This window comes from Petaurus breviceps, unplaced genomic scaffold, assembly GCF_028583685.1.
Source record: "Petaurus breviceps papuanus isolate PSGF00001 unplaced genomic scaffold, PetGlider_PUasm1.0 226, whole genome shotgun sequence".
NCBI lineage: Eukaryota > Metazoa > Chordata > Mammalia > Diprotodontia > Petauridae > Petaurus > Petaurus breviceps.
Genome location: NW_027185890.1, coordinates 6,199,392 through 6,212,514, shown reverse-complemented (window position 1 = coordinate 6,212,514; position 13,123 = coordinate 6,199,392). Strand labels below are relative to the sequence as shown.

The following is a 13,123-nucleotide window of genomic DNA, read 5'->3' as shown; positions in this document are numbered from 1 at the left end:
GTTTTCCTCTCCAGAGGGCCTCCCAATTCAGTTTAAACCTGGTTACAATCTACTGTGTTATTCAGGAAAATTTGAGTGGTAACATTAACACATAATTGCTATGCACAATCCTTCTAATCATTCATACTCAAACTCTGCTTTGATAGACTGTAAGATCTTTGCAGGCAGAGATTTTTATTTTTTTTTATCTCCAGTGTCTTACACATAAGTAGGTGCTAAATAAATGCTTGTTAAATAGCATATTCTTCCCCTTCTTTCCCATTTCTAATTAGTCACCAAGACTGATCAGTCTTCCTTTTGCAATTTTTCTTATGTCTATTAATTTCTTTTTATTCCCACTGTCACTATAATTCATGGCCTTATCACTTCTCTCTTGGATTATTTCAAAAGTTTATTAAGTGATATTTTGCTTTTTATCTCTTCCTATATCCCATCCACTTCAAACACTACAAGCAAATTAATATTTTGGAAATAGAACTTAATTTTTTCTTATATCACTCCTTTGCCCCCAAACCTTTAATGAATTCACCAGTACCTAAAAATATATATATATATATATATATATATATATATATATATATATATATATCTGGTCTCTTTATCCTGGCATCCAAAGTCCTCTATAATTTGTTTCTAACCTTTCTTTCCAGCCTTTTCTCCCACTAATCTTATGTGACCCCTTGGTTCCTGCCATACTTCTCTACTTACAGACTTCCTGAAATGCATTCTTTACTTACTTTGTATTTTAGCACTTCCCAGGCTAATGTCCCTCACCACAGATACTCCATATTGAACAAATACTTCAAGATCATGATCAATTCTCACCATCTCTGTGAAGCCTTCCTTAATTAGAAATGATCTTTCTCTCCACAGAACTTTAAAGCACTCAATGTTTCTGCCATTTATTGGAAACACTTATTTTTTGCCCAGAAATGATTAATCCTGTTTCTTCAATTATAAATGATGTATTTACTCAGCTTTAATGTAAACTCCCTGGGGGTCTGGGCTATGTTTTATACTTCTTCCTAGCTCTCTCAGTATGATGAACAGTGTTTTACATATCAATCAGTCAATAAACTTACTGTGTGCCAGGCACTGTGCCAAGTACCATGAATAAAAATTAAGGCAAAAAAAACCCCACAATAGTATTTGCTCTTATGGAGCTCACAATATAATGGAAGAGGCAATATGTAAGCAACTATATGTAAATATACAGGAATTTGTAATGTGTAATATATATTGTGTAATATGTATAATGTATATAATGCATAATGTATAATGTGTATAATGTATACAATGCACAGTGTATGCAATGCAAATGTGTAATATGTACAGGAAAAATTGAAATAACCAATAGACAGAATATATTAGAAAGAAAGAATATATTAGTTCCTTAAGGAACATGAGGAAAGAATTCCTGGAGAAGGGGATGTTTTATCTGGGCCTTAAAGGAAGCTGGAGACATTAAGAGATGAGAAAGAAGAACATTCCAGGCAAAGGGCATATCCAGTTAAATTTTCTAGGTTTAGGAGGAGAAATTATTTCAAGCAATGCAAGATTTAGTATCATTGATGGAGCAGACTCCCCACTAATCTCTATCGTTTGATTCACTTTAGCTTATAACAGATCAAAGGATATTCCATACATCCCTCTTTGTCTCTTTTCTTTCTATTACACCATGACACCTTAACTGGCTTCAAGCTATTCATCTATAAAACGAGGGAGCTAGGCTTGGTGGTCACTGAGCCCCCTTGTAACTATAAACTGATGATCCTATCAGTTAAACCTTGCTGTTCATTTCCTATAATAAATGAAATAGTTTTGTTAAGCATCCTTCTCCCTTCCATTCCCCTTCTGCTACAAGTAAAATTGAAAAGAATTGAGAATTACGAGTTGCAAACTGAAAATAACATGTATGCTTAAAACAATGGAGCTGACAAAATTTATTGGGCAAGTGTGCTCAAAAGAAGAAATATCACAATTTCAAATATTCTGGTATGTAAATATTCTTTCTCTCTATATATGTACAAATATAAATAGACAGACAGACAGATAGATAGATGATTAGATATGGTATATGGTTATATATATATGTGTGTGTGTATATATATATGTGTGTGTGTATATGTATATGTATATATATATATATATATATATATATATATATATATATACACACACACACACACACACACACACACACACAGAGATAACCACAAAGGGATTTTACTCTACTGTTTAATCCATAATTTTCCAAGTAGTATTGGTTATAAATTGCTTGAGAAAGCTAAAAGACTTAATTGACCCACCTAGGGAGGTAATTTTTTTCAATGATGAGTAGTAGGAATTGGAGAATTTGGGGAGAGGAAAAAGGAAAACTGGTAATCTATTTGAGGTCATAATTCCATATCTAATATTCTTTTTTTTCATTTGATTTGGAATCTTTGAAAGAAAAGAGGAATTATGTGATAAGAGCCCTAGAAAGCCAGACTCAAGAGTCAGATATTCTGGGGTTCACATTCTGCCTCTGACACAATTAACATTGTGACCATGAACAAGACCCTCAACCTCTCTGGAACCAAGGTGACTCTATAACATGATACATTATAGAAGAGTTATAGTACACATTATTGAAAGATATTTCCATACCTGGAGTCACAGAAATATCACAGGTTTCAAACACCATCCTCCCCATCCAAAAAAAAGTAATAGATTATAACTGATTCATTAAGAACTGCCCAATGAAGGGATTCCCTTTACCAACCCTAGTTGCCCACTATTCTTCAATTTAGGTTTCAAAGCTGCCTGGAACATTGCAAGGTTAAATGATTTGCCCAAAATCACATAGCTAGTATGTGGCAGAGGGGAGACTTGAACCCAGATCTTCTCTACATCAAAGTCAGCTCTTTCTGTTCACTACATCAAAGAGAGTGGTAGATTAGAAAAAAGACTGAGATAAATATTTGTTTGCAATCCCTATTTAAAAAAAAACTTACATCTGTCAACTACTAAATGAAATATTTGTACTGAACTGAAATAAACATTAATGTAAGGTAGAATGTTTCATGTTATTATTTAAACTTTTTGATTAGAACATTTGCTTCCTGCTTTAAGAAAAAATGAAATTGTATATTTGAAACTTTTTGCCTAAAAGGAAGGTGCAAATGTATATTATACATTATATTTCCCTTTGGAAGTCTTTTTCTTTTAATAAAATAAATCCAAACCTGAATACATCAATAACACAACAACACTGATCTTCTTTCAAGTACAGGCAAGATTTGTCAGGACTTTAATTAATTGACATCTCCTATACTTTCAAGTACAGTGACTTGCAGAGATTAAAAACAAGGATGTCCAGGCAGGGGCAGCTGCCTCATTGGACATGAAATCAGGATGAAAGGGACATTTGCCTAAGTTTATTTTTTAAGAGAGTAAATGCAACAAGAAGAAAACATATCCTGAACTTTCTGCATATTTCACAAAAAAAAACCTGGTAATTGTTCTGTTATGAACTGCTTGTTCTTTCCCTTTGAGTCATGATCTAAACAAAAAATTCTCCCACAGAAAGAAAAGACAAAGTTGTACCAAATGGTGAGTGAGAGTGAACTTACCTCCCTCAGAGGATCGTTAAGCTCACTGAGGATGTTTTCCTCATCAAAGATTTTGCCCTGGTACCTGTGTTCATAGTAGTCATGAATTTTCTGGCGCATATCAGCTGGTAACTTGTGGAATGACATGTATTGTTCAACTTGCTTGTACTGCAAGACAAGGGGAGAAGGGGAAAACAATGTTTTATTGCATCAAGTGAGGAAACCATTGTATTTTTTTCAATAACTTCTATATAACTATGTTTAAAATGGTCTGTTCAAAAAGGACATATTCCTTTAATTAAGTAAGTTCAGTACCAACTGATGTTTAATAATGCTATTGGAATCAGGTTGAGATAATACAATATAAATGATACATTCATCAGAAAGGCGGGAGAATAAAGAATAAGCAGTTAATGATTTAAAAGTATTCAGTCACAAACTACGATCTAGTTGTAGAACATCAAAGAAATACCTTAATGATGCCATGTTCTTTGGAGTTTCTGTTTAATTTGAATTGTGGAAGGACACCTTGGAAAAGATGCTTTCAAGAATAACCATCTCAACTGAGGAAAATTTCTATGTTCCTCATAAATGGAAATTGAGTTCAATAAATATTTATTAATACTTACTATGAGTATAGGGTTATCTCCTACTTAAAAGTTAACCTCAACTTAACTGATTATCAAAGAATTAGTAAATTTTGGATTAACCCCATTTTTTTTCTCTTTCATCTCTTGTTGGAGAAGATCTTATTTTTAATTTAGCTGGCTCATATTTAGCTGCAGGCCCAAGCAGGAGGAAATCACAGATTGGGAAAAGGGGAATAGCTTATTACAGTGACAATATTTATGACAAGTAGCAAAAGAAAGAAGAAAAATTATTCAAAACATTTGAAAGGAACACTGAGTTTGACGTTAAGCAAAGAAGATATTTGAATAATTGCCACTATCAAATGCCTTTTCAAATTATGGTCCCTTCTCTTTGATTAATTTGAATCTTTTTAGGCAAGAAAGTAAGACCCTGGTACGTTCACAACAAGAAATAAAATATTTCCTGAGGACTTGACTTGTGCCCAACATTTTGTTAGGTACCATGAAGTTGGAAAAGATGTCCATGACCTGGTCTTGGAGCTCAAAGAGTTCACAGTCAGGACAAAACCATAGAAATGTCAAAACTTCTACACAAACAAAAGGGGCTATGGAAGTTAAGGAAGGGTAGATGCTTGATATGAAATTTTCTTTACAAGTCTCTTTTCTTAACCAAAATAAAGGCTTCCTTCTTTGTAAAGTACATCCTCTTGGCAATACAGTACTAAAAATGAAAATAAAAGACAACTATATTTATAATGTAGCTTTAAAATATTTCTGAACATTCTCCACACATAATCCTCTTCCCCAAAATACCACCCCTCCTTGCAAACAAGTGGTGAAGAATTGTTCTTATGAAAAAGATTAGTAAACTTTGACTATTAGATTGTGAGTTCTTTTAAGGTGAAGATTGTCTTTTGCCTCCTTTTGAATCCCCAGCACTTAGGGCAGTGCCTAACATAGAGTAGATTCTTAAGAAATGTCCATTGATTGACTTGGATAAAGAGTGAGATGACCAAAATTATTTAGTGATGATTGATGATGATGATGTTGATATAATGACTGCAGTGCTAAATGATTGCAAATCTTTCTACTTAGGTTATCTCATTTGTTTTTGTTGTTCAGTGCTTTTCAGTCATATCTGACTCTCCATGATTCTTTTTGGAGTTTTCTTGGCAAAGCTACTACAGCTGCTTTGCCATTTCTTTCATTTTACAGATGAGGAAACTGAGGTGAACAGGGTTAAGTGACTTGTCCAAAGCCACATAGATAGTAAGTATCTAAGGTCACAGTTGGACTCACAAAGATGTCTTCCTAGCTACAGGCCTAGTGTTTTATCCACTGCACCAACTTTTTTTCATTTGTACTTTTCCATAATCCAGTGAGAAAAGTAGTAAAATAGTCTATTTTATAGATGAGGAAAGTAAAGCTCAGAGACATTAAGTGACTGGCCCTGGGTCACACAGATAGTAATTTATCAGAGTTAAGATTTTAATCCAAATCTTCCTAACTCCATATCCAGTAGTTACTCTACTAAGCCATATGGCCTCTGTTTTGGGTGGTGGCATACATACTGAAAATACAAGTTTATCTGATCCTAATTTAAATGTTCTATTAAGCTGTAAGATACCTTTTCAGATTTTACATTTTCTCTGAATTATGCCTATGAGAAAATCATATTCTTCAGAAGTGAGGTAGTGGTAGGGGAGTGGATACAGTGGCAGTCCGGAATCAGGCAGATTCATCATCCTGCCTTCAAATACTATCTGTGTAACGCTGAGCAAATCACTTAACCCTGCTTGCTGTGGTCCCTCATCTGCAAAAATGGGTCAGAGAAGGAAATGACAAACCACTCCAGTACCAAGAAAAATCCAAAATGGGGTCATGGAGAGTCAGAAATGACTAAAAAGACTGAACAACAAAGTATAATAGAATTGGAAGGGCATAGAACTTGCAGTCATGGCACCTGAGTTAAAATCTCACTTTAATACATGTGTGACTATAGGTAGGTAATTTCTCTAGATCTCAGCGTTCTTATATACAAAATCAAAGTCTGGGGCTAGATTGTTTCTAACCACTCTTTCATATGTATGTCCATGATCCTATGTATGATCTGTGTATATAATATGTCCTTGGAAAACATGCCAGTGTTATATTTTAGGTTCACATATAAGATTAAAATAAAATAGACTTTATAGCTAATAATGACCCATTAAAAACACACACACAAAATTTGGGGCAGTAACAACTTTTTTTTCTTTTTTCTACGAAGGGCATTTTTTAGGTGTTTGTTTTTGTTTTTTGTATTAGACGACCTTAGTAAGATCACTGACAGCAAAAATTTCCCTCCTAGTGTAAGACTTAGGGGAGGTAATTTCAGTAATCCAGAGCAATAATTAAGAGATAGACTTATTTTTACATATGTCTCTGATTAGCTTTGTTTTGATAAAATATAGTAATAACTGCATTAGTTCAATAGATTACAATCATTTATTCGATAAAATGTGCTTATTTGGAAAAAGACACATAATTGTTTTCTTTCAAAATTTTAGAGGAGTTTTTACCAATTTCCCTGATGAAGGGAATTACTTGAGAGAAAGTCTCTCTACCAGTGAGGTTGTCTGGGACACTGAGAGGTTAAGTGACTTATTCAATGTCATGCAGCTAGTGAAAGTTCCAAAAATGGAACTTGAACTAGTCTCTTTCTGATTCAGACAGCTTTCTCTCCACTTAATCCTGATTACCATAGTCTTTAAACTTTGAATACAAAATGCTCATTCCTTTCAGATATTTACAGGGAAACACTATAGGTAATAATCAGATTTATTTTAATGTGTTACCTAGCACTACACAAACAAAAGACAAGTCCATAATTATTTGTTGAATGACTGACTGAATTTAGAATTTTGTATTTATTATTTTTATGAATATTTTTATGAATCTATAACATCCTTAGTGAATTTGTGATCATGAACTCAAGTTTTATCTGAGACAGAATATTTACTCCGTTAGACAAAAAAAAAAAGAGATGGAATGATTACTGTTCAACTTTCACAATGTATTTTGAGTTGTCTAGGAACATATGGTCACAATCAGAGCTGAGACTTGAACCTTAGTTTTCTGATTCCAAGTCCTGGGCCCTTTCCACTCTAGAGCATGCTGTCATCAATGTTCAATAAAATAAACTAATAAAATAAAATAAAAATGAATATTATTTGTTAGAAAACTTTTAGAAAATGTGTACATTTTGCATTTGTTTTTAAATCTTAATAGACTCTCCTTGAAAGTTATTTTTACAAATAATGGAAAAAAGAATCTAAAAGCATGTTATTAAAAAAAAACCTCATTTTTGAAATTTCAATGACTGAGACTCATCAAGATTTATTGAAAATGACAGACCTTCCCAAAGTGAGAACACAAATTTCCTTCATTTGTTCAGAACTTTCTACCTCTTCATTCATAATACATGATTGAAGGAACAGCTTGCTTTTCTGTAGGGCTTGACAAGCACAAAATGGGACATGCACATCATTTCATTTTAGCTTCATGATATCGCTGTTAAACAATGATTTGGATATGTTGCTGGTCCATGATCTCGTGAGTATCATTAATCCTTCTATCAGTACAGTCAGTCCATCTATGTTTTCTCAGCTCTCTGTTATTCTTGCCTATATCCTCCCACCAATTCTCCAACAAGGAGAGGGATCTTTCTATATCACTTTAAATACTTTGTCAATAATATTGTAGTACTGAAGCTGTCTTTTTTTAATTCTTCAGTTAAGAAACATAAGCATTTGTCTAAAGATAGTAAACTGAATGCCTTGCAAAGTCACATGACTTATAGAAGTCATGAATTTTTAATATTGATATGACTCCCAAATTCAGTGTTCTTTTCACGTCATCTCTAAAACCAGGAAGATGATTGTGAAAGTGATGAAGCCTTTTCCTTTAAAGAAAGGTCACCATTATCCTTACCTCATATTTCAATAATTATCAGAACACACCAAGGCTCCATGGATGTCTTCAATTCACTGAGTGTATATTCACTGAGTGAATTAACTGAGTATGTGTGTGTGTGTTTTTCTTATGAAAGAAGTGTTTCTAATAACTATAGAGGAATAAAGAGGGGACTTTTTATTTCAGTGCTAAAGAGAACTTCTCAATGAGGAAACTCCCTCTACCAATGCAAGCCAGCACCTTGATTGGGTTAGAGTGTTGTCTTGCGTTAAATAATTAGCCCAGGTTTAGACAAACAGTGTGTTTCATAGCATGGACTAGAATTCAGGTCTTTCTGGCACTGAGGTCAACTCCTGATGCACTATCCCATGCTGCCCCTCATAAATTCTTTAAAATTTCTGTTAAAATGTGCCAAGCATCTTGTTACCAAATTAATAAAGTCTTTTCATAACTTCCAATTTGGAATAGTCTCATTTTCATGGATCCAAGGACAAAATGTCTTTGCAAAGTTTCATCCATTAGAAATTGTTTATGGTAAACAAATAATTCTAGGAGAGATGGGCTACGTTTACAAATCACTCTTTCCTCTTTTTTTTAATTTGAAGGTAACTATCACTCATTTGCATCACAAGTTCAATTTTTGTCCTGAAATATTGCTTGTCTAGACTTGCACAAATTATACTGAAATATATTTTTAAAGGACAATTTTTAGAAGTAAAGAAATGTACTTGAAATTAGCTTTTAGATATGATATTTTTCACTGTTGTCCTTGCTTGCCTGACCTTTCATTTTCAGTGATAGAAACTATTGTAACCATGAAATCAATGCAATTTCACACATTGACTCTTAACGAAAAATGTTCTCATCAACAGATCCAATTGGAAAAATAAATTTTATATGGTTTCAAGCTGACATTACCCAATTTGGACAAAAACATAATCTTTCTGATCCAGAGGATGTTTGTAAGACTCAATGTCAATGTTATAAAAAAAAATGATAACTTTTGAGTCAGGCTACCTTGACTATAAAAACAACTGTTACTTATGCTGAAACCTACTGTAAATGCTAAGTAATCGATCTGATACAGCCAACTTGTCCTTTTCTTTGTTTCTCACATGTGAAAATCCATTTCTCATCTCTGTGCCTTTGCATGGGCAATTCCTCATTCTATATTTCAACAATTTTACACCATTGCCTCATAAAATGTCTCTCTGCCATCAAATTCAAGCAACACCTTCTATGTGGAGCCTTTCCTCATTCTTCCAAACTTGAGTGTCTTCTGCCACCCTCTCAAATAATATTACATTTAACTACCTTTAATTTATTTGTCCTTTTTCTCTTAACATTTATTCTGTTTATACTTAAATATGTATTTGATACTTTCCCCAATCAGAATGTATGTTCTTTGACACTAGTTATTGTTTCATTCTTTGTATTTGTTTCCTTATTATCCAACACATTGTGTGTCACATAGGAGATAATAAATGCTTATTAATTGATAGCTTGATTAATATCCTTCTTGCAAATATCACAAATTTTCATATCATAAATATCATAAAATTTCAGAGAAGGAAGGGGTCACTTAGTTCATCTTATATCAGAACAAGAACCCCTACCCCACCCAAGAACCAGAAAAGTGCTCACCAAGACTTCTTCTAAGAGAGAATTCTCTGTAACCCCTAGAATACTCTGAAGATCATTAATATTCCTCCACTATGTCCTAGAAGGACATGAATATCCTTCTCTATGTACACAAAATAGGGTTTAATCGAAGCAGAGTACAAAGAGACTATTCACCTTTCCCTAGTCCCAAGCACTCCATTTCTCTATGCAGTCTCTTTTCATTAGCTTTCTTAGGTGCTCTAATATACTGTTGACCCACATAGTCAGGAAGACTAGAGTTCAAAACTGACCTAAGACATTTACTAGCTGTGTGACACTGGGCAAGTTACTTAATTTCTCTCTGCCATAGTTTCCTCAACTAGAAAATAGAAATATTAGTCTCTACCTCCCAGGTATAGATAAGATGAGATATTTGTATCTACTTTGGAATACTAAAAGTGCTATATGAATGCTGTTATCATCATCATCACCTAAATTCCTGATGTAGAATAATGTAAAATGTATTGGTCCTGAAGTCACTGGACCAAGGTTCAAATTTCATCTTTAATACTTATTCTCTGCTTTACCTGGAGCAAGTTACTTAACTCTCTCAGGCCTTAGTTTCCTCCACTGTAAACTGAGGGATGGCGACTAGATAGTTTTGAAGGTCCTTTATAATTTTCCATATATGTATGCATGTATGTATGCATGTGTTTATAATATATTATATAAATGTGCATATACATATATAGACATATGTGTACATATTTATACTATATATATATAATATCCATACATGTATATTTTCTAGAACTGCTGCCTAGCCATCCTCCCTCCATAAATACCATGTGATTAAGTTCTGCCCAATGATCAACTTATTAAGGTCCTTTTGAACCTGAAATCTGTCCAAAATTAGCATTAAAAAATTTTCCATTTGCCATGCTAAACTTTAGGATAACTACCAATGACCTATGAATCTAGTAAGCTTTTCAAAAAAGGAAATAAAGTTATTCTAGTTCGACCTCTTCTTGATAAAGCCATTCTGGGTCTTTCTGATCAGCAATCTCTTTTCTAGATATTCACTAATCACACTTTTATTATGAACCATTCTAGAATTTCAAGAGGAATCTCAGTAAAGCACATAGACTTTATTCTCTCCCCCAATTTAAAATACATAGATCAAAGTCCTCTTCTCTAGTACCTTCATTACCTTTTTCATTACCAAGATATTTCAATGATCATTGACAGTGACTCGGAAAAAAATCTGCGAGTTATTTCAGTACCCTAAGATATTGTTCGCCTAGTTTTAGTAAGTTGAACCATAAAAGGCAATTAGTTACTTTCTTCCAATTTCCTTAACAATCATAATCACCAATTCCCTATTCACAACATTCATTTTGCCCTTTACAGTTCAAAGATCATTCTAATTAATAAAGAAATCAAAAGCAAAATACAAATAAAAAAGCTAATCTTTCTCTCTCTTTTATCAGTTAATAGTTTACTATCCACCTTGAATAATAGTCTAATCCTGACTTTGATTCTAGTTATTTCAAAATGACTTTTAAAGGCTATTTTGTTCTCCTTCACTTTCCTCATTAAACTGAAATTTAATTTAAATCAAACTGTTTATTCTGAAAGTGAGCAATATTATTATTCTTACCTGACCCCCGCCACATTATTACAATGATTGTACTATTATTTGCCCTTATTTTAATCATCAGTAGTTATGTTTTAAAATTACCAGTTAGTTATTAAATTGCCTGTGAAGTTACACTGATTTCTTTGAACAAATTTCATTTTCTTTTCCCTCTTCATCAGCATAATTTATCATCAATCTTTGGAATCCCATTCCTCATATTTTACCCTCCCATGAGACTTTCCCTGTAAAATTCTATTCCATTCAATCTTATCTATGCTTTTTGTGAATTATCTTGAAATCTATTGGATTCCTTATAAGTGATGTGACTGTAACCTGTCTTTTGGAGCATCTTTCCCAAAATGGTTGGTTTAATTTTCAGATCACTTCTCATCAAATCTCTTTGGCTTGAAATTTTACTCAGGAAAACTCTGGGATATTCAATATACAGGTGACATAGTGGATTGAGAGTGGATTTGGAGAGGGAAAGATATAATTTTTGAATCTTACATCAGATACTTACTGGTTATGTGACCCTAGCTACATTCCTTAATCTTTATCAAAATTAGTTTTCCTACATATAGAAAAATGTTAGAATAATAGCTCTTATTATTAATATAGGGTTGTAATGTGAATTAGATGAGATAATATATCAAAAGTGCTATATAAGCCTTTGAGTATTATTCAAATCCTTACTATTGCTATTATATTTCTTCGAACATTGTACACAGTAACCATAATATTATATTATGATCTACTATAAATAACTTAGCAGTTATCAGTAATAAAATGATCCAAAACAGTTCTGTAGGACTTATAAAGAAAGGTGTTGTCCATCTTCTGAGCAAGAGATAATTGGTAAAGCCTGAATGCCGATCAAAGATACATTTCTTTGTTTTCTTTATTTTTTTCTGTTTTCTTTCCCATTATGACTTCAATGGAAATGGATTTTTGCATGACTACAACATGTATAACCTATGTCAAATTGCTTGTCTTCTCAATGGGGGGAGGGAAGGAAGAAAATAATTTGGAACTCAGAATTTTAAAAAAAAGTATGAAAATTGTTTTATATGAAATTGAGAAAAATAAAATATTAAGAATAAAAGAAAAATGTCTTTCTTAAAAGTGCCTTTAACTCCTAAGCAGTGCTCAAACTATCAGATAATATACTTTAATGTCATCAATGTGGATTTTTATCTCCAACAATGCAAATTACAATCCATTCTTCCTTGCCTATTCTGTGTAACAGTCATCTATGCCTTCACCATTTCAGTGATTCCATCCAAGATGCTATGGACTTTCCTGACTTTCTCCTGGCATTGAGGATACCAATGAAATACAAAGGCTATACATCAGTAATCCTTTGCTCTAACCCCATGACCAGTTCAATTTCATTTATAATTGCATATTTGTTTTATGGTATCCTTCATCTGCTTCTTCTTTGTAATTCCTTATTATCTTTTTCAGACTCCTCATACCTTCCATGAATCTCTACATTATCCTTTAAGAGATGTTCATTAAGCAAGAACTTTGAAAATTGTATTTATACAACAACAAAAAGGCTCATACTCAAGCTCATAGGTAATATAGAGAAATATAGATAGATGACAGATAGATAGATAGATAGATAGATAGATAGATAGATAGATAGATAGATAGATAGATGATAGATAGATGATGGATAGATGATAGATAGATGACAGATAGATAGATAGATAGATAGATAGATAGATAGATAGATAGATAGA

General features: G+C 32.9%; 1 protein-coding gene across 2 annotated transcripts in view; it reads right to left on the bottom strand.

Annotated features, from left to right (window-relative positions):
• The window catches only part of HCN1 (hyperpolarization activated cyclic nucleotide gated potassium channel 1), a 671,121-nt gene that overhangs the window by 112,615 nt on the left and 545,383 nt on the right, over positions 1–13,123 (bottom strand). For both annotated transcript variants that reach the window (XM_069095307.1, XM_069095306.1), the window contains exon 5: positions 3,615–3,761. In XM_069095307.1, the coding sequence (XP_068951408.1) occupies positions 3,615–3,761 (147 nt within the window). The remainder of the gene's footprint in view (positions 1–3,614; positions 3,762–13,123) is intronic.